Here is a 19,413-nt window from a genome sequence, read left to right on the forward strand (position 1 = left end):
TGCTTTGTTCTTTTTGTTGTTAAGTGCCAAAAATGCGAGGACACATGTTCAATAGCATGCCAGCGCCCATAATGCAAAGCACGCCCCACATGCGCATGCGTGCACAACCCCCACATGCTCCTCCCACACATGCACTGTGCTATTCACCTTGAAGCTGAGCTTTATATTTCCTCCAGAGGGTCGGGGTAGGACATTTTCACTCTCCCCAGGCTTCAGAAAAGACTCCGGAACCTGCGGTGGGTGAAAAATGGGCCCAACCGAAATTTTTGCACACACCGAACCGGCAGTAATGCTGGCAGCAACCAGTAGTAGGTTTCAGCTCCCGCTGCAACTGGGTGCACCGGCATCGTATGCTATGCGTGTGTGTGCAGACGGCCAGTAAACATTAAATACAGGTAAGGAACGAAGGCGGACGGGCGGCCCCTGCAAAGCACCATTCTGGCACGTTGGCTGATGCTTCCGACAGGCACTGATATTCACGTACCAGGGCGTACTGCCTGCAACCCATCACCGGCAGCAACCCACCCCTGGGACATACTAAAGGATATATTAAGGGAACTTTTTTAACTTTAACTTTTTAATAAATTTATATGCCGCCCAATCCCGTAGGACGTAGGGAAATTGGCAAGACGAAGGGAAAAGGAGAACCATCCATCCAGCAGCCCCCTTTTCAACATAGTCTGAAACAACAAGGAGATTCATACTAAGGCAGGACATAAAGCGAGATTTGGACATAAGAGTGAACATGAAACGGGGTCAGACTAGAGGATTTCTTGGGGGCCCCATCTATCCCTTCTATCTCGTTAAACATTTTCTAGTCTTGAAGAAGAACAGGAAACTTGAACTTAGGATATTCAAATGTCAAACCGCGACACCTGTTGTAAGTAGGCCAATAAATTTTATTAAATCTAAATCTAAATCTAAATCTAAATCTAAATCTAAGTCAGTTGGAGGTCTCCCTTGCGAGTCAGACTTAGAGCTTAACCACAGAAGCCAGAATGAAACTAGTGTTTCCTGCATGCTTCTCTGCCTCGCAATAAGGAATTTTGCCAATTGAAATGCTTTAATATTTCCGTGTTTTTGATGCTTTGAACACACTATCAAAATGCGTGTTTGGATTAGAACGCTGTTCAGATGTTAGAAATTGCTATCTCTCTCTGAACTATTTGGCCAAATAAAGTTTTTTCTTGATCTCGCAGTCCAAATCTCCTGATTTTCTGCAACAATACTTTTTACATGAAGCAGAAAATCACAGTGCTGTTATTAGGGCTGGGCTAAAATTCTGCAGCTAGCATTGCCCTCCTGTGGCAATTTCTGTATTGCTACTGATTTCAGACTAAGGCGGACAATGGTGGTGTTCCCATGGCATTCTCTGGAAGTGAAAGTTGGATTTTGTTGTGTTTGTTTTTATTTATTAACATCATACAAAATTTAATCTTTACATAAACTGTGTGTTGTCTGGGTGCAAATAATTTTAAAAAGTTGTAATGATCATAATAACAATAATATTCATAGCCTAAATAGTAATCAGATAATAATAATGGTACGTGTCTGTCCATTTTAATGAACCTTTTATGCTTTTAAATTTCTAACTTCTGTTTCTAATTAGTTAGCCATTGATAAAACAAATCCCATGTTAAAAAGTATTCAGTTTCATCCTTTTCCTTGATTTTAAGTGTTAATCTATCCGTTTCTACACATTCTAATATTTTTATTACATTTTCATCTGTCAGGATCTCTTCATCTTTCCAATATTGTGAAAACACAATTCTAGTTGCTGTTAACACATGAAAAATTAAATATGTATATCCTTTATTATATTCCTCAACAGGAATATTTCTGGTTTTAAAGCTGGTTTTTGCTTTACCATTTTTTCTAACCATGTGACCTTTGGACAGGTCCACCACATATGATAATATGAACCTGGTGTCTGATTACATTTCCAACATTTATCAGACATGTTCCTAAACATTTTTGGCAATCTTGCTGGTGGAAAATGCTATCTGTAAATCATTTTATATAAGTTTTCCTTATATGCAGTTGACATTATTAGTTTATAGTTCCTATCTCACATTTTCTGTTATTTATCTAACTCTAAAGCAGTGATGGCTAACCTTTTTCTCCTTGCGTGCCAAAATCGTGCATGCATTGGACGCGCAACTTCCCGCGTGCACGGCAGAGGCCCAAAAATCAGCTGGCTGGTGGGAGACGCATGTGCGGTGAAACTGACCTGGGCAACGGCTCGCATGCCTGCAGAGAGGACTCCGCATGCCACCTGTGGCACATAAGTTCACCATCACAGCTCTATAGTATAACCAAAAATTTTAGCCCATACTATCATTGTTTCCTTTACTTGTTCTTCTTCCATTTTAATGCTCAAGAGATAACAATAGGTTTTTTAAATTAGTTTGTCGTCTGAGATAGAAGCTGTTTTTCAGCATATTTGTCCTTGTTTTTATTATCCTGTACTGTCTGCCAGATGGTAATAGTTCAAAAAAAGGGGTGCCAAGGATGAGATGGATCTTTAAGAACGTTTAGAACTTTCTTAAGGCATCGGGAGCTATAAAGCTCTTCCAAAGAGGGGAGAGGGCAACCCATGATCCTCTGGGCAATGACGTTGACCCTCTGGAGCGCTCTCCTATCTGCCACTGTGCAATTGGCAAACCATACACAGGCGCAGTAAGTTAAAATACTCTCTAGTTTGCAGCAGTAGAAAGTCACCAGCAGTTTGACATTCAGTTATCTGGTCTGATCTGACCAGAGCCATCCCCAGTAAGCTGTCAGGTTTTCATTTACTGACATCTGTCCGAAATGGCATAGGGTCTCCTGCTTGGGCAGAGTGGCGGGTTGGACTAGATGACCTTCAAGGCCCCTTCCAACTCTGTTATTCCGTTCTGTTCTCTATGCTTTTGATATGTGGTGGCTTTTATGCTATTTTTTGTTTGTTTGTCACAAAGATGTTCAGGCTGGATTTGCATTTTGATCTACAGTACCTACTGAGTCCTTAATCCAAAGGGTTTGAGATAGGCAGAAGTGGTTGCTTGATATAGAATAACAGAGTTGGGACCTGGTAGGTCATCTAGTCCAACCCTCCCCCCCCCCCCCGCCCCCAAGCAGGAGACCCTACACCAGTAGTCCTCAAACTTGACAACTTTAAGACTTGTGGACTTCTGGGAGTTGAAGTCCCCAAGCCTTAAAGTTGCCAAGTTCTCCATCTAGATGGGCGCTAAGACCCAGAGGACACCGCCGATCCCTTTCCTGCCGCTGCGAACCCGCTGCCTCCGATGAGAACAACCCAGCGGAGGAATATTAATAGCGGCCGCTGAACGTTTAACTGCGCCTGCGCAAAATGAGCCTTCTCACGTAAAATAAGGGACGTCAGCAGTCTGTTTTGCAAATGTTGTACGAAGAAAGAAAACCCATTGGCCAAGCAGTCAGGATGGCCGAGCGGTCTAAGGCGCTGCGTTCAGGTCGCAGTCTCCCCTGGAGGCGTGGGTTCGAATCCCACTTCTGACAAATGCTAACTTTTTTTTTCCTCCCTGCGTTTAATTTTGCAGGAGGTCTGTGGAAGAGTTCCTCTTTTACCAACCGCCACTAATGCCCCAGATCTCAGCAGGCGAGGGGAAAAAACCACCGCAAACTTCAACTGTTCCAGGCTTGGGAAGTAGCGCCTGTGCTCCCTCCGAATTAACAGCGGCTCCGGATAGAACAGGCTTAAACTCAGAAAATCGGACCGCAAGTCCGGCCTCCTTCGTCTTCTATGGCTTCTCGATTACTTCTCTTGATTGCAACCTCCCCCCAAGCCAGGGAATACACAGAAATTTGCAATATTATTCTATTCTATTCTATTCTATTCTATTATATTTATGCTATGCTATGCTATGCTATACTATAATTTATATTATATTATTATATTATATTTATTCTATGCTATGCTATTATATATTATATTATATTTATTATATTATATTTATTATATTATATTGTATTGTATTGTATTATATATTATTATATTATATTGTATTATATTGTATTATATTATATATTATTATATTATATATTATTATATTATATTATTAATTCTATTTATTTTATTCTATTTATTCTATTCTATTCTATTATTATATTTATTCTATTCTATTCTATTCCGTACTATGCTATGCTATACTATACTATACTATAACATTACATTACATTATTAGAATATATTATTACTATATTATGTCATACACACACACACACACACACACAATAGCATTATATATATTGCAAATTTCTCTGCTTTCTCCCCCTAATGACCCTTTCAGTTTCAGCCTTTTTTCCTTCCAGGGAAAAGCTAATAGAAGAGATTTGGATGTTTTTTTTAAAAAAAATAGTTTGTGGATTCATTTATTTTCCTTGGTTTGTTGGGGATAAGGTCCTGTCTGCAGCAGCATTTCCCCAAAGTGCTTATAATAACTCCAAATGTCCTGTTTCAGAGGCCAAAAGTTGCCAGAGGTGGACCGAAATAGTTTTTTAAAAACCCAAACTCTAAAATAACTCCTAATGAAAACAATTGGCTTCTGTTGATAAAATCTGATGCTTTCTTTAATTTTTCATACATACAAAGTTCACAGACAACATGAGAAACACATGGCCAGTTGGAGCGATAGAAGAAATACAGATTAAATAATTAGATGATGGATGGATGAATGGATGATAGATAGATGATCAATGATAGATGATAGATAGATGATAGATTGATGATAGATAGATAGATAGATTGATTGATTGATTGATTGATTGATGTTCTATTACGTATAGAGGTAACATCATCAGTGCAATAAGGGAGTGGGATTGCAGAGAGGAGGAGGAGGAGGAATGTGGGGTTCTTGGTGCTCTCTGAGCTTTGTGGTTTGCTTGCAGACATCTCATTATCCAACTAGGTAACACCATCAGTACTGAAAGGAAGTGGGTTTGCGGAGAGGAGGAGGAGGAATGTGGGGTCCTTGATGCTTCTAAGCTTGGTGGTTTGCTTGCAGACATTGTCCAACTAGGTAACCTCATCAGTGCTGACAGGAAGTGGGGTTTGGGAGGAGGAGGAGGAGGAGGAGGAGGAGCTCTTGGTGCTCTTTGAGCTTGGCAGTTTTCTTGCAGACATTTCATTATCAAACTAGATAACGTTATCAGTGCCAGAAGGAAGTGGAGTTTGGGAGGAGGAGGAAGAGGAGGATGGGCCCTTGATGCTCTCTGAGCTGGGTGGTTTGCTTGCAGACATCTCCTTAACCATCTAGGTAACATCATCAGTGCTGAAAGGAAGTGGGGTTTGCAGGGAGGAGGAAGAGGACGGTGGGACCCTTAGTGCTCTCTGAGCTTGGTGGTTTGTTTGCAGGCATCTCATTTCCAACTAGATGCTGGTGCTGATGATGTTACCTAATTTGGCGATGAAACCTCTGCAAGAAAAATCTCTGCAAGAAAAACCACTTTTCTGCAAGAAAACCACCAAGCTCAAAGAGCATCAGGAACTTCACCTTTCAAATTTGGGTCACAACTGCTGACTAATTTTACGGGTACGTTTTGGGTTTCAACCCCTACCAATATCAGGACTGGGTCCCGAGGGCTGGCTTCCCTCAACTTACCGACTCAACCGACTACTCATTTTAATCATAGTTCCTTTTTTTGCCTTTTTTGCTTAACCTGCTGAGTGACTCCCTTGGGTTAACGTACTTGGTGCAACAGATTGTAACCAAGGTAACTCCACATCTGCGGATTAAGCTCCAGACGGGGGAGTTCACCTATCACAGGAAGATACAAATCATTGTTTAAAAGATGCAACGGTTGGAATCCCGCAGGAGGAGATGCCAAAATTCAATCCAAGGACCCCTTTTTAGCAGTAAAACTGGCTGTGATTACACAGACTTCACTGGGGCTTGTTGCGTTTCTGCCTCCATCCTCTGGGGGGGGGGGAGTAGCTGTCTGCCACACATCTTGGGGATAGTTATTGCTTTGTAGGTTGAGAGAACCGGTAAAAGTACAAATAACAGAGTTGGAAGGGACCTTGGAGGTCTTCTAGTCCAGCCCCCTGCTCAGGCAGGAAACCCTAACCATTTCAGACAAATAGTTGTCCAACATCTTCTTAAAAACCTCCAGTGTTGGGGCATTCACAGCTTCTGGAGGCAAGATGAGCCAAGGTGGCGCAGTGGTTAAATGCAGCACTGCAGGCTACTGCTAGATCAGCAGTTCAGCGGTTCAAATCTCACCGGCTCAGGGTTGACTCAGCCTTCCATCCTTCCAAGGTGGGTAAAATGAGGACCCAGATTGTTGGGGGCAATATGCTGACTCTCTGTAAACCGCTTAGAGAGGCCTGAAAGGCCTATGAAGCGGTATATAAGTCTACTGCTATTGCTATTGCTATTGCTATATAAGTTGTTCTACTGATTAATTGTTCTCACTGTCAGGAAATTTCTCCTTAGTTCCAAGTTGCTTCTCTCCTTGATTCGTTTCCACCCATTGCTTCTTGTTCTACCCTCAGGTGATTTGGAGAATAGTTTGACTCCCTCTTCTTTGTGGCAACCCCTCAAATACTGGAATCCTGCTATCATGTCACCTCTGGTCCTTCTTTCAATTAAACCACACATCCCCAATTCCAGCAACCGTTCTTTATATGTTTTTTTCCGCCCAATATACTTGTATACGGATTACTCTCTATACTATTCATGTTGTCTTGTATTTTTGTTAAGGATTGCACCAATAGAGGCTAAACCAATTTTGTTGTACACATGATGACAATAAAATGGCAATAAAGACTATCATCATCATCATTATCATCATCATTATGTACTTTATTCATTAAACATGAAACTCGGTCAACTGAACATTCAAAAATGCATCACAAATGCCATTGACTGTTGCTAATGGTTGATACAGGTTGCTGCCAGTATGATGATGATCATGATGATTATGATGATGATGATAATCTTTGGTGAGATTCACACTCTTTGGGGCTGGTTGGTAGCTCAACAGCTCGAGTCCTATCCAAGGACCTAGGAACTGTTAAGGTAACGTTGGAGGATATAAGCTGTTCCAAGTAGGGTGTTTGTCAGCTCCATGCCCTGGTTGCCTAGCAGAGGGAGCTGAGCCCTGTAGCTCATTTTGCGCAGAATGCCCAGGAGCCATAGCATCCAACGGAACCCTTGTTAATCCGGGCGACGGTTCAGCTGGCATAAATTTCTTTTTTTTTTTGTATTCACCATATTTGAATGGGTTGTGGAGCAAATTTTGTCTGGCCCTTCACCTGAGACCTGTCTGATATGGCTGCACCTGTTCAGCATAGTCCTTAGGATCATTAGAGCATGCAAGCCTCACCACGACAAGGTAAAGCTCGGAGGGTTGTTATTATTATTGTTGTGATGATGATGATGATGATGATGATGATGATGGTGATGATAATCTTTGGTGAGATTCACAGCCTTTGGGGCTGGTTAGTAGCTCAATAACTCAAGTCCTACCTAAGGACCTAGGAACTGTTAAGGTAACGTCGGAGGATATAAGCTGTTCCAAGTAGGGTGGTTTTTTTTGTAGAATCAGAATGTTCAAGTCTGATAAATTTAAAATTTCCAAATAGCGAGGTAGCCCTTTGGGTATTGCTCCAAGGGCTCCAATTACAATTGGGACAACAAACAATTTCTTTTTCCACAGTCGCTCAACCTCAATTTGCAATTCCCGGTACTTTGTGATTTTTTCTTGCTTTTTATCTTCAATTCGTACATCACCAGGTATTGCAATGTCAATGAACCATACTTTTTTCTTTTCAATTATTATGTCAGGTTTGTTGTAGGCGAAGTGCCTGTCAGTCTGGATTCTGAAGTCCCACAAGATCTTGGCTTTCTCATTCTCTAAAACCTTCTCAACCTGATGGTCCCAGTGGTTTTTGCTGTACTCAAATCCAAACTTTTGGCACAATTTCCAGTGAATGATCTTAGCAATGCGGTCATGGTGTTGTAAGTAGTCAGTTTGTGAAATTTTGCTGCACCCACTGATCAAGTGGTTGACTGTCTCGTCTTTCTCATTACAGAGGCAACATTTACTGTTGGTGGTAACATGTTGAATTTTTGCCTTCATGCAGTTTGTGGCTAAGGCTTGTTCTTGAGCTTCCAAAATAAAGCTGTTTCTTTTTTCAGTACTCCTGATCTTAACCAGTTCCAAGTTAGTTTTTGGTCAGCTTTGCCTTCAATACTTTTCAAGTATTGGCCATGCATGGCTTTGTTTTTCCAATTTTCAGCTCGCTTCTTAATTACTTCTTTCTTATATTCAGCTTTAGACTTAGTTGTCTTTAAAAGGCCTCCTTTATTTACTTCCTTAATCATTGGTTCTTGGCTTTTCTGGATGTAATCATTCAAGCTGTGTTTTTCTTCTTCCACAGTCTGTTTTACTTGTAGGAGTCCTCGACCACCCTCTGCTCTTGGTAGATACAATCGGTCAACATCACTTTTAGGATGCAAAGCATGATTCATTATCATAAGCTTCCTTGTTTTTCTGTCCAAATTGTCCAACTCCATCTGGGTCCAGTCAATTATTCCTGCAGAGTATCAAATCACAGGTATAGCCCAGGTATTTATGGCTTTTATGATGTTTCCTCCACTCAATTTGGACTTTAATATCTTGTGAATTCATCAAATGTACATTGCTGAAGTTAATTCCTTGACTTTATTATGCATTAAGTCAGAGGCCTCTAAAATCCCCAAGTACTTGTAGCCTTCCTCTGGTTTTACTGCCTTTATCATTTCTTCATTCTCAAGTTGTATTCCATCATCTTCTACCATCTTGCCTGCCTTGGTTGCCATTGTTGCACATTTTTTAATTAATTATTTGTGGTTGTTATTATTTATCCTCTCCACTCCTTTATAGAGGATGTTGAGTCCGGGGGCGCACCCAACCGGCGGGCGCCCTTCCTGGAAGCGGAGGATGTAACGCTGGTCGTATGAACGCGGAGGGGGGAATGCAAACCCGTGTAGAAGGGCAGGAAAGCGGCTGGTGCTCAATTCTGGGACTCCCGCGGGTCCTCCGCCTAAGGCCGGCCCCCAGGGCTGCGGGGGACGCGGCTCCTCCGCCCGGCTCGTCCCTCCTCCGCCTCGGAGCGCCGCCAACCAGCCACCGGAGCGCCCCCCCGGCCGCGCCCCAGGCCACCTCCCCATCCCAAGCCGCAGCCCCAGCGCCACCAACGGCGGCAACAACAGCAACAGCGCTCCAACTCGCCCCGGCTGCGCTCCGGAGCCGCGTCCCCTTCTGCGCTCCCTCGAGCGCTCCTCGCCCTTCGCAGCTTCCAACCGGGCGCCGCGCCTTCTCCTCCTGCCCGGGGGCGCCGCCGGCGGGATGATGGAATTCCCGGCCAAAGTCAGCACCCGCACCAGCACCCCCGCCGGGGAGCCGGCTTTCCACGCGCCCTCCTTGGATCTGGACTTCGTCAGGTCCCCTTTCGGGATCCTGATGGTGGTGGAAATCGTGAGTAGTCCAGCCGGCGTGCCTCTGAGCTCGTGCAGAGCGCCCCCAGTCCAGAAAAGCAGGCGGGCCGCCTTTCTGGCACTGTCCAGCGGACCCTCGGGGTGGGGAGGAACAGTTCTTTTGCCCGGGGTGGAGAAGCGGGTAGTCGGCTCCTTCCCAGGTTGAGCTGAAGGGTACAGGTTTCCTTCCAAAGCAGGGCTAACCCTGAATCCTGGCTTGTTGAACCTCGGTTTGTCTGGGCTTCCTACCACCTATTAACCCCGATGCGTAGAAAACCACCGGCAACCTTGTGCGTTTGGTTTATGTCCTTATTGCGACCGAGAGAAAGGATGGTGGATGCATCGGAGACCACAAGGTGTTTCCTTCTCCTACAGTGATCTCCTTGCTTGGTAGGCTGGTCTAAACGAAAGGGACCGTCCAGATTCCCCAAGGAAGGTCTGTGGCCAGAGTAAGATTTGAATCTGAGCCTCCGTGGGAACTTTATATGAACTTTCTTCCATCTGCTGAGAACTGTCCTATCCCATAAAACCCAGTTTTATCCAATAACCACTAATATGTATGAACGGATAATTTCAAGCTTACCTTCGTCTTTTTATTATGTTTTATAGTAATAATTCTTTTCAGTTATTTATGATTAATACCCCAGATTTTTTTAAAAAATCTTGAAGAATAACTTGTTTACTTCCTTCTGAGCTGAATATTTGCTTCCTCTTTAGAAATTTAGAGGTAGATTTTATCTAAGAATTTTAGTTCTAATAATGTACACTAATCTAGCATTTGTTTTATTGCATCATGTGAGCACACTTGATCTTATCGTAACCTTCCTTTTTCTTCTCCCTTTCCTTCTCCCTTCCCACTCCTTCCTTCTCTTCCCTTCCCTCTTCTCCCTTCCCTTCTCTTCCTTGTTTTTTTCCTTGCTCCTTTGTTCTTCTCTTCTCTTCCCTTCCTTGCTTTTTTCTTGCTTCTTTCCTCTTCTCTTTTCTTCTTTTCTCTTCCCTTCCTTTCCTTTCCTTTTCTTCCCTTCCTTGCTTTTTTCCTTGCTTCTTTCCTCTTCCCTTCTCTTTTTGCTTTCTTTTTAAGCTAGTCATTGATTAAAATTAATAAAATCTAACATCCTCATTATACCAGGTTAAGTCGCTGTGTAAGCTCAGCCTTTAGTATTCAAAAGGACCATTTTCTTCAGCTGGGGGGGACATTGTGCCACAACTGGCACTCAGTAGTACGATTTAAGGGCGTGAAAGAAATCTCCCTCCCCACCTAGGAGGCCAAGACTGGAGAGGACAACTGGAAAAACAGACACACACCCTCAAGGCAGAACCCCCCCCCCCCAAGACTACTAACCACAGCAACCACCTTGGGTTGGGCTGCAATAAACTCTGATGTACTAAAGATGAGTAGCTTTGATCTTTGGGAAAAGACAAGATAATTGGGGTAAGAGGTGGAGGGATCCGCCTTAGGCTGACTTTGGAAAGCAGGGCATCCAAGGGTGAGAGAAAGAGGAAGAAGAAACTGTGGGGTCTTCAAACATGGAGAAGAGAGGCACCGGGATGGTCCTCAGCTGGGCAGAGGGACTTCTGCAGGGGGAGGAAGTGGGTTTGGCTTGTGGGGGGGAAGGGGAAGTGAAGCCCCTGTCCCAGCAGGAGTGAGGATGTGGCCTGGAGTCCCATCTTCCCTTTTGTTAAAAAAAAAAAATCCTACAGGTAGTCCTTGTACTTATGACCACAGTTGAGCCCCGAAATTTCGGTTGCTAAGCAAGACAGAGGTTAAGTGAGTTTTGCCTCGTTTAACAATCTTTCTCGCCGCAGTTGTTAAGTGAATCACTGCAGTTGTTACGTTAGTAACCCAGTCGTTAAGGGAATCTGGCTTCTCCCTTGACTTTTTTCGTCAGAAGGTCATGAAAGGGGATCATGTCACACACACACACACACACACGGGATGCTGCAACCGTCATAAACATGACTCAGTGGCCAAGTGTTCGAGTTTTTATCACATGACCACAGGGAGGCTGCAACGGTCGTAAAGTGTGAGGAAAAAAGGATGATAAGTCTCCTTTTTCACTGCTATTGTAAATTTGAACAGTCACTAAATGAACTGTTGTAAGTCGAGGACTACCTCTGTCTACTAAATTTGGAGAGTTAACCTTTGCAAAGGATAAAGACTGCAAGAAATTCACTCCAAACAAACCTGGTGGTGTTGAGAACAGCAGAATGTATGTATGTATGTATGTATGTATGTATGTATGTATGTATGTATATTTGTATTTGTATTATTTATATTTATATTTATATTTATATTTATATTTATATTTATATCTATATCTATATCTATATCTATATCTATATCTATATTTATATTTATATTTATATTTATATTTATATTTATTTATATTTATATTTATATTTATATTTATATTTATATTTATATTTATATTTATATTTATATTTATATTTATATTTATATTTATATTTATATTTATATTTATATTTATATTTATATTATTATTATTTATATTTATATTTGCATTCACATTCACATTCACATTCACATTTGTATTATTTATATTCATATTCATATTTATATTATTTATATTATTATTTATATTTATTTTATTATTTATATTATTATTTATATTTATTTATATTATTATTTATATTTATTTATATTATTATTTATATTATTATTTATATTATTATTTATATTATTATTTATATTATTATTTATATTTATATTTTTTAATAAGCTATTCCTCTCTTCATAGTTTCATTCTTTGCCTAAGATGTGAAACATGGCAGAAGGTTGAACCACCTCTAAAATGGGCCATGAGATCCACTGGGGGGAAGGTGGGGGACTTTCTCATTTTCTCTAGAAAATGGTGGTTGAGCACCATATTTTCCACATTGGTTCTCTGATTAACAGATTAACAGAATTGGAAGGGACCTTGTAGGTCATCTAGTCCAACCCTCCACCCAAGCTGGAGACCCTACACCATTTCTGACGGAAGGAAGTCCAGTCTCTTCTTGAAAGCCTCCAGTGATGAAGCTCCCACAACTTCTGAGAGCAACTTCTGTTCCATAGGTTGATTGTTCTCACTGTCAGAAAATTCATCCTTATTTCCAGGTTGACTCTCTCCTTGGTCAGTTTCCATCCATTATTCCTTTCCTGGTCTTTGGGTGCTTTGGAGAATAACCCCTCCCCCCACTGTGGCAGCCCCTCAAATATTGGAAGACTACTATCCTGTCTCCCCTGGTCCTTCTCTTTACTAGACTAGCTAGGCCCAGTTCCAGCAACTGTCCATCATATGTTTGAGCCTCCAGCCCCTAATTATCCTGGTTGCTCTTCTCTGCATTTTTTCTAGAGTCCCAACTTCTTTTTTATAGTGTGGTGCAGAGGTGGTATTCAGCAGGTTCTGACCAGTTCTGTAGAAGCGTTAGAGGAAACTTTAAGTAGTTCGGAGAACCGGTAAATACCACCTCTGGCTGGACCCGTCCCCATCTATTCTCTGCCTCCCGAGTCCCAGCTAATTGAGAAGAAATGGGGATTTTGCAGTGACCTTCCCCTGCCACGCCCACCAAGCCAGGCCCACAGAACCGGTAATAAAGAAAATTTGAATCCCACTATTGGTGTAGTGACCAAAACTGGATGCAATACTCTAGGTGTGGTTTTACTAGGGCTTTATAGAGTGGTATTAGTACCTCCCTTGATCCTGATTGTATCATTCTGTTAATGCAACTTGGGATTGCATTGGCTTTTTTGGAAGACTGTTATCCTGTCTCCCCTGGTCCTTCTCTTCACTAGACTAGCCATGCCCATCGTATGCTTCAGCCTCCAGTCCCCTCATCATATTTACTGAGCCGAGGTGGCGCAGTGGTTAGGGTGCAGTACTGCAGGCCACTTCAGCTGACTGTTATCTGCAGTTCAGCGGTTCTAATCTCACGGCTCAAGGTTGACTTAGCCTTCCATCCTTCTGAGGTGGGTGAAATGAGGACCCAGCATGTGGGGGCAATATGCTGATTCTGTAAACTGCTTAGAGAGGGCTGAAAGCCCTATGAAGCGGTATATAAGTCTAACTGCTATTGCTATTGCTATCATCCTGGTTGCTCTTCTCTGCACTTTTTCTAGAGTCTCAACATCTTTTTTATAGTGTGGGGCCCAAAACTGGATGCAGTACTCTAGGTGTGGCCTTACTAAGGCTTTATAGAGTGGTATTAATACCTCCCTTGATCTTGATGGTATCCCTCTGTTAATGCAGCATAGGATTGCATTGGCTGTTTTTGGCTGCCACCACGCACAGATGGAATAGAAGCTTCTAGGATTTCTGCCTTTAAATTATTCGACAATGTAAAATTGTGATGGGTGGAGTAGCTTTCAGCACTGCAGGGAGAGGCAAAGAATCTTTTCAGGGCTTGTGGGGCAAATAAACATCCTCACCTTCCTGTGAGTGGAATAATAATAATAATACGGCATGGAGTCGTGTATTTACCATAATAATCCAGCAGAGAATGGTGTTTCCTGTTTTTTTAAAAATTGCTAACAGAGTTGGTGAGATTCCCATCATATTTTCTAAGAAACTAGAGTCATGGCCGTATATGCAGGATATCATTCTTAGACAAATGGGAGTGCTTGGCTGAGTCACCCTGTAGCATGAGCTTTGTAGTGCCACACAATTGATGGGCACCGATGTGGGGCAAGAGAGAAAGGGGATTCTTTTTCAAAAGCTGAGATGTTTGGGGTGCAAGGATGCAGGTCTGCAAGGACCAAGGGGAGATCCAGAGATGGGCTTCAAGACTTTTAGCAAGGGGTTCTCTGCCTGGTTGCTGGGTGGGTGTGGATGTGGTGGGCGTGGCCTAGTGGGCCTCCTGCACCACGTTGGGGGGGGTTGCCCTCTCCACGCTGCAGAGACCCTCCAGAAGGCCTGTTTCCAGCTGTCCCAAACTTCTGTTAGGCCCATTTTTCACCCTCCCCGAGCCTCCGCGCATGCCCTGTACTTACCTGCATCTGAAACGGGCCGCATGGGGACTCCTGGGAGAGGCGAGGCGGGGTAGGTGGGGCTAGCCAGGAGTAGGATTTGTGGGTTTTCAGAAATGCACAAAAACTTAGCTAGAGGTTCTCCCGAACCCCTGCGAACCCCCAGCAGCCCAGACCTCCATTGAGACTGTCATGAGGAGGGGGAGGAGGGTTGATAGAGCCAATAGAACCAGTTCAGTCTAGTGGTTAAGGCATCAGGCTAGAAACAAGGAGATGGTAAGTTCTAGTTAAGCTTTGGGCAAGAAAGTTGGCTGGGTGACTTTGGATCAATCACCAGGAGATGGAGAGTTCTAGTCCTGCCTTAGGTACAAAAAGGAAGCTAGGCAATTTGGGCCAGGAGAAGGTGAGTTCTACTCCTGCTGGGTGACTTTGAGCCAATCACCAGGAGATGGTGAGTTCTAGTCCCACCTTAGGAATGTAAGCTGGATGGGTGACTTTGGGCCAGTCCTGTGGTGGGATTCAAATAATTTAACAACCAGTTCTCTGCCCTAAAGACCATCTGGGTAGGTGGGGCTCAGTGGTCATGTGACTGGGTGGGTGTGTGGCCAACTCAAGATCACTCAGGTCGATGGGCGCTTCACCTTAGCTGTTACAATGTAATGAGAGTTAACAAGAGAGGCAGTTTCTGTAAGCAGGGCAATAAAGATCAGGCTAGAAACAACACCAGAATGTTTCCTTCCTGTCTTCCTTATAGGATCAGCCCTGTAAAGTGGGAAAAAACAAAAGGAGATTTCTTCCAAAAACTGGTTCTCCGAACTGGTTAGAAAGATAACAACTGGTTCCCTCAAATAGGTATGAACTGGCTGAATCCCACCACTGGGCCAGTCCCTCTCTCAAACCCACTTCACATGGTTGTGGTCATTACGGGTAAAAGAGGAGAAAGGAGTATGTTTGCTGAGCAACATAAATGAATAAAGGTCACTAATGCATAAACAATGAAAAAAACGGTGACCACCATCTCCTGCTTTTCCTAAGACCAGAAAAAAAGATGATTATCCCAGAGTAGAGACGTATCCATTCATCTCGAAAGGAGCAGATAATGCCAGGAAACTCCCGTGCTATTTCTTATGACCCCCTCCCCAATTCTTGCCTTGACCCCTTCCTCTTAAAAAATGCATAGCATTTGGGCCCTGCTTTGAAAGTGCCAAAAAGTCCTCCCACGTGTTCCGAGAGGACAATAAACACTCCAAAAAATAGTCACGATGGCAGAACACTTCATACAACCCCAGAGTTGTTTTCAGCAAACCGAGTCCTGATTGGCGGCTAAAGAGACTGCCAATCTTCCCACAAACCTGAGCTACAGTGCAGATGTCTGTTTGTTTGTTTGTTCAATTTATAGAATCATTTATTGTTTATATCCCGGTTAAGGGAGATGCGTAGTGGTTGCATGATTCAAATGACATGTTCCTCTGGTGAGGTTTTCCAACAGGCAAGCAGTATTAGCGTGTGGTAGCCAAAAGCACCAGGAAGAGCATATGGCTTTTTATAAAATTTGTTCATTAGAAAATGTGTTGACAAGCTCCTTCTGATTTTACATTAGTTTGGCAATAATATTGTGCATTGGTTTAATCCTTCCCCTTCAGTTAGTTGAGGGTGGAGTATGCAGAGGTAGAAAATGTTTTCAAACCAAATCCTATCTGAATTACTGACTAGCTAAAATGAATTCCATGTTAAAAATATTCTGTTTCTTCTTTCTCCTTAAGTGTTAATCTACCGTATATACTCGAGTATAGGCCGACCCGAATATAAGCCGAGGCACCTAATTTTACCACAAAAAACTGGAAAAGTTATTGACTCGAGTATAAGCCTAGGGTGGGAAATGCAGCAGCTACCGGTAAATTTCAAAAATAAAAATAGATACCAATAATGTTTTTGAATATTTATTTCAAAGAAAAACAGTAAACTAGCGGTGTATTCAATGAAATACTTCACTCACCTCATGATGCTGATGTCCCGCTGTGATGATGATGTCCCGTGCAGCCGCGGGAGCGATGTCCCGCCTCCTATGACACACGGCACAGTGATTCCTATCATTGGATCACTGTACCAGAGGAGGTGGGACATCGCTATGTGGCTGCTTGCCATAACAAGGAGGAGGTGGGACATCGTTGCAGAGCGGCAGGAGGGGGAGGAAGGGGAATCGTAAGACAGCCCTGCATTACATTAGAACGTGAGGAGGGGGGATGGTGCGGTGCGCGCTGCGCGGCAAACTGACACAGAGGGAGGGGAAACTCACAGGGGCACTGGGCCATTCACGAGTGTCACCCAGCGGCATGGCCCCGCCCCTTTTTCTCCTCCATTTCGGGCAAATTTTTTCACTGACTCGAGTATAAGCCGAGGCGGCTTTTTTCAGCCCAAAAAGTGGGCTGAAAAACTAGGCTTATACTCGAGTATATACAGTATCCATTTCTCCACATTCTAGTATTTTTTATTACACTTTAGTACACTTCCTTCGGTAGGGATTTCTTCATTTTTCCACTGTTGTGCAAAACACGATTCTTGCCGCTGTTAAGACATGTAAAATTAAATAGGTAAAATTAAAAGTGCCTTTATGGTACTGTTCTGGTAAGATACCCAACAAAAATATTTCTGGTTTTAGGTCTTTATGTTGCTTTACCATTTTTTCTAACCATGTATGTATTTTTGTCCAATTGCTAATTGACAGAAACAGAAGTTAGAATTTTAAAAACTTTAGAGAATGATTAATTATATAGGGAAGATTTATTAAAATGGATAAGCAATTATTACATACTTTATTCATTAAACATTAAACTCAGTCAACTGAACATTCAAAAATGCATTACAAATATATTTGACTGGTGCTAATGGTTGATACGGGTTGCTGCCAGCATCCTAGGTATCAACCAAGTACCTTCTTAAAATATAAGATGTTCCGAGTAGCGCAGTTTCTTGCAGTTCCGCTGGTGTTATTGCAGGAAGCTGCAATTTGTTGATGTATCTTGTAAAATTCTTGGACATGGTGCCAAGTGCCCCGATGACAATGGGTATCACCGTGACATGCTTCATCCATAGCCGTGTAGTTTCGATGGCCAGGTCGCGATATTTCATTATTTCCAGTCCTTTCTTTGCAAGTTCGTATCCACAGTTCATCTTCTTCAAAATGATGGTCAGTGGTAGCATTGAGAGTATAAAAAGTAGGGGTGAAAGGGAATCACCCTGGAAAATGCCTCATTTAATTTCAACTTCACTCAGTACTACTTCATTAGCTATGGCAACAACCCTCTGCTTCAGCTCTTCAATTACTATTGCAATCTCTTTATTCTCCAAATTGTATCTTGCTTCCAGGCTGTTTTTGACCTGCTTGTTTTTTAGCTGACCTTGCCTTAGGTTCTTCAAGTTGGTCAAGTCTCCACAAAATTTTTGATCTTCAATTCCAACCAAATTTTCCATTTAGGCTTCCTCTTCTTGCCTCTTTGGTTCTTTTGTATTTTCAAACCCAATTCTTTGGTGGTTATGAAGGCTGCTGCATGCATCAGCTGGTTTGTTTCAGTTAATGTAGTGGTTTGAATGGTTTGCACAGCCTCATTGACCTTTTTTAGTACCTTTCTCAATTCTTTCCGGTTCACTTGGTTCAGCTTTGGCAAACGTGTACTTTCGACATCTTCCATTTGATGCTTTATTTTCTCAGCTAATTGAGCAATATCTGTTGGTGTTTGTTCCTCAGTGTTTCCTTGTTCTTTATCTTCATCCATTTCAGCATCCTCTTCCTCCCTTTCTTCCTCAGTTTGCTTTTGAGTCTGCAAATCATTCTTGATGTTACGCTTCTTTGCTGGTATACTTAGACCATTAGTTGCTTTCTCTTCAATTCCTATTAATTGTGCTGTAGTGAAAAATTTGTGGCTTAGAATTACACGTCGTTGGTCCATTATCCTTTGTTCACTGATATCACAGTCCGTGTGGTTCACCTTCCAAATCTGATGCATTCATTTTTGAAATCCACGTTTTGCTGGCTCAGACTGATAGTAAGCTTTCATAATAGAGATGTTTTTTTCCCTAGTCCAGATTTTTCGCTTTTTCACTTTTTCTTCCAGTAGCTTGTCAGCTCCATGCCCTGGTTGCCTAGCAGAGGAAGCTGAGCCCTATAGCTCATTTCGTGCAGAATGCCCAGGAGCCATAGCATCCAACGGAACCCTTGTTAATCCGGGCGACGGTTCAGCAGGTATAAATTTCATTTTTTTTCATATTCACCATGTTTGAATGGATTGTGGAGCAAATTTTGTCTGGCCCTTCACCTGAGACCTGTCTGATATGGTTGTACTTGTTCAGCATATCTCTTAGGATCATTAGAGCACGCAAGCCCTCCACCATGACAAGGTAAAGCTCCTCAGAGGTGTTGTTGTTGTTGTTATCACAATTGTATCATAGCGGGCCAGTTGTTCCGCCGGATTTGGCATTGATACTAGTCGGGTCCCATCTAGGGGCCTAGGACGTTGTAAGATATTTTCGTAATATGCGTGCAGATCTAAGCAGTGCGGCTTTTTGCATTTGACTGATGGTGATTTTGTCAATTTTTAACTGTTTTAAATGTAATTCCAGTGCTTTTGGAATAGCACCCAGTGTGCCGATCACCACTGGACTTACCACTGCTGGTTTGTGCCATAATCGTTGAATTTCAATTTTTAAGTCCTGGTATTTCGTGATTTTTTCATATTCCTTCTCGGCGACCCTGCTGTCACCTGGTATTGCGATGTCTAGGATTGTGACCTTATTTTTCTCAACCAGTGTGATGTCTGGTGTATTATGCGCCAGTATTTTGTCGGTTTGTATACGGAAATCCCACAAGATCTTGACCATCTGATTTTCGGTGACTTTTTCAGGCTGATGTTCCCACCAGTTTGTTGCTGTTTTAATATTATAATTTCTGCACAAATTCCAATGGATCATTTG

At 42.6% G+C, this 19,413-nt stretch overlaps 1 protein-coding gene and 1 non-coding gene across 2 annotated transcripts in view; both read left to right on the plus strand.

Moving 5' to 3' along the window:
* Nucleotides 1–3,433: 3,433 nt before the first annotated feature.
* Nucleotides 3,434–3,516, plus strand: TRNAL-CAG. Its single transcript has one exon. It is a non-coding gene; the product is annotated as a tRNA-Leu (tRNA).
* Nucleotides 3,517–9,192: 5,676 nt separating this feature from the next.
* Nucleotides 9,193–19,413, plus strand: part of PLLP (plasmolipin) — a 49,502-nt gene continuing 39,281 nt past the window's right edge. Inside the window, exon 1 of the mRNA XM_032230235.1 lies at nucleotides 9,193–9,480. Coding sequence (XP_032086126.1) covers nucleotides 9,352–9,480 — 129 coding nt within the window. The 5' untranslated portion in view covers nucleotides 9,193–9,351. The remainder of the gene's footprint in view (nucleotides 9,481–19,413) is intronic.

This window comes from Thamnophis elegans, chromosome 14 (assembly GCF_009769535.1).
Source record: "Thamnophis elegans isolate rThaEle1 chromosome 14, rThaEle1.pri, whole genome shotgun sequence".
Lineage (NCBI taxonomy): Eukaryota > Metazoa > Chordata > Lepidosauria > Squamata > Colubridae > Thamnophis > Thamnophis elegans.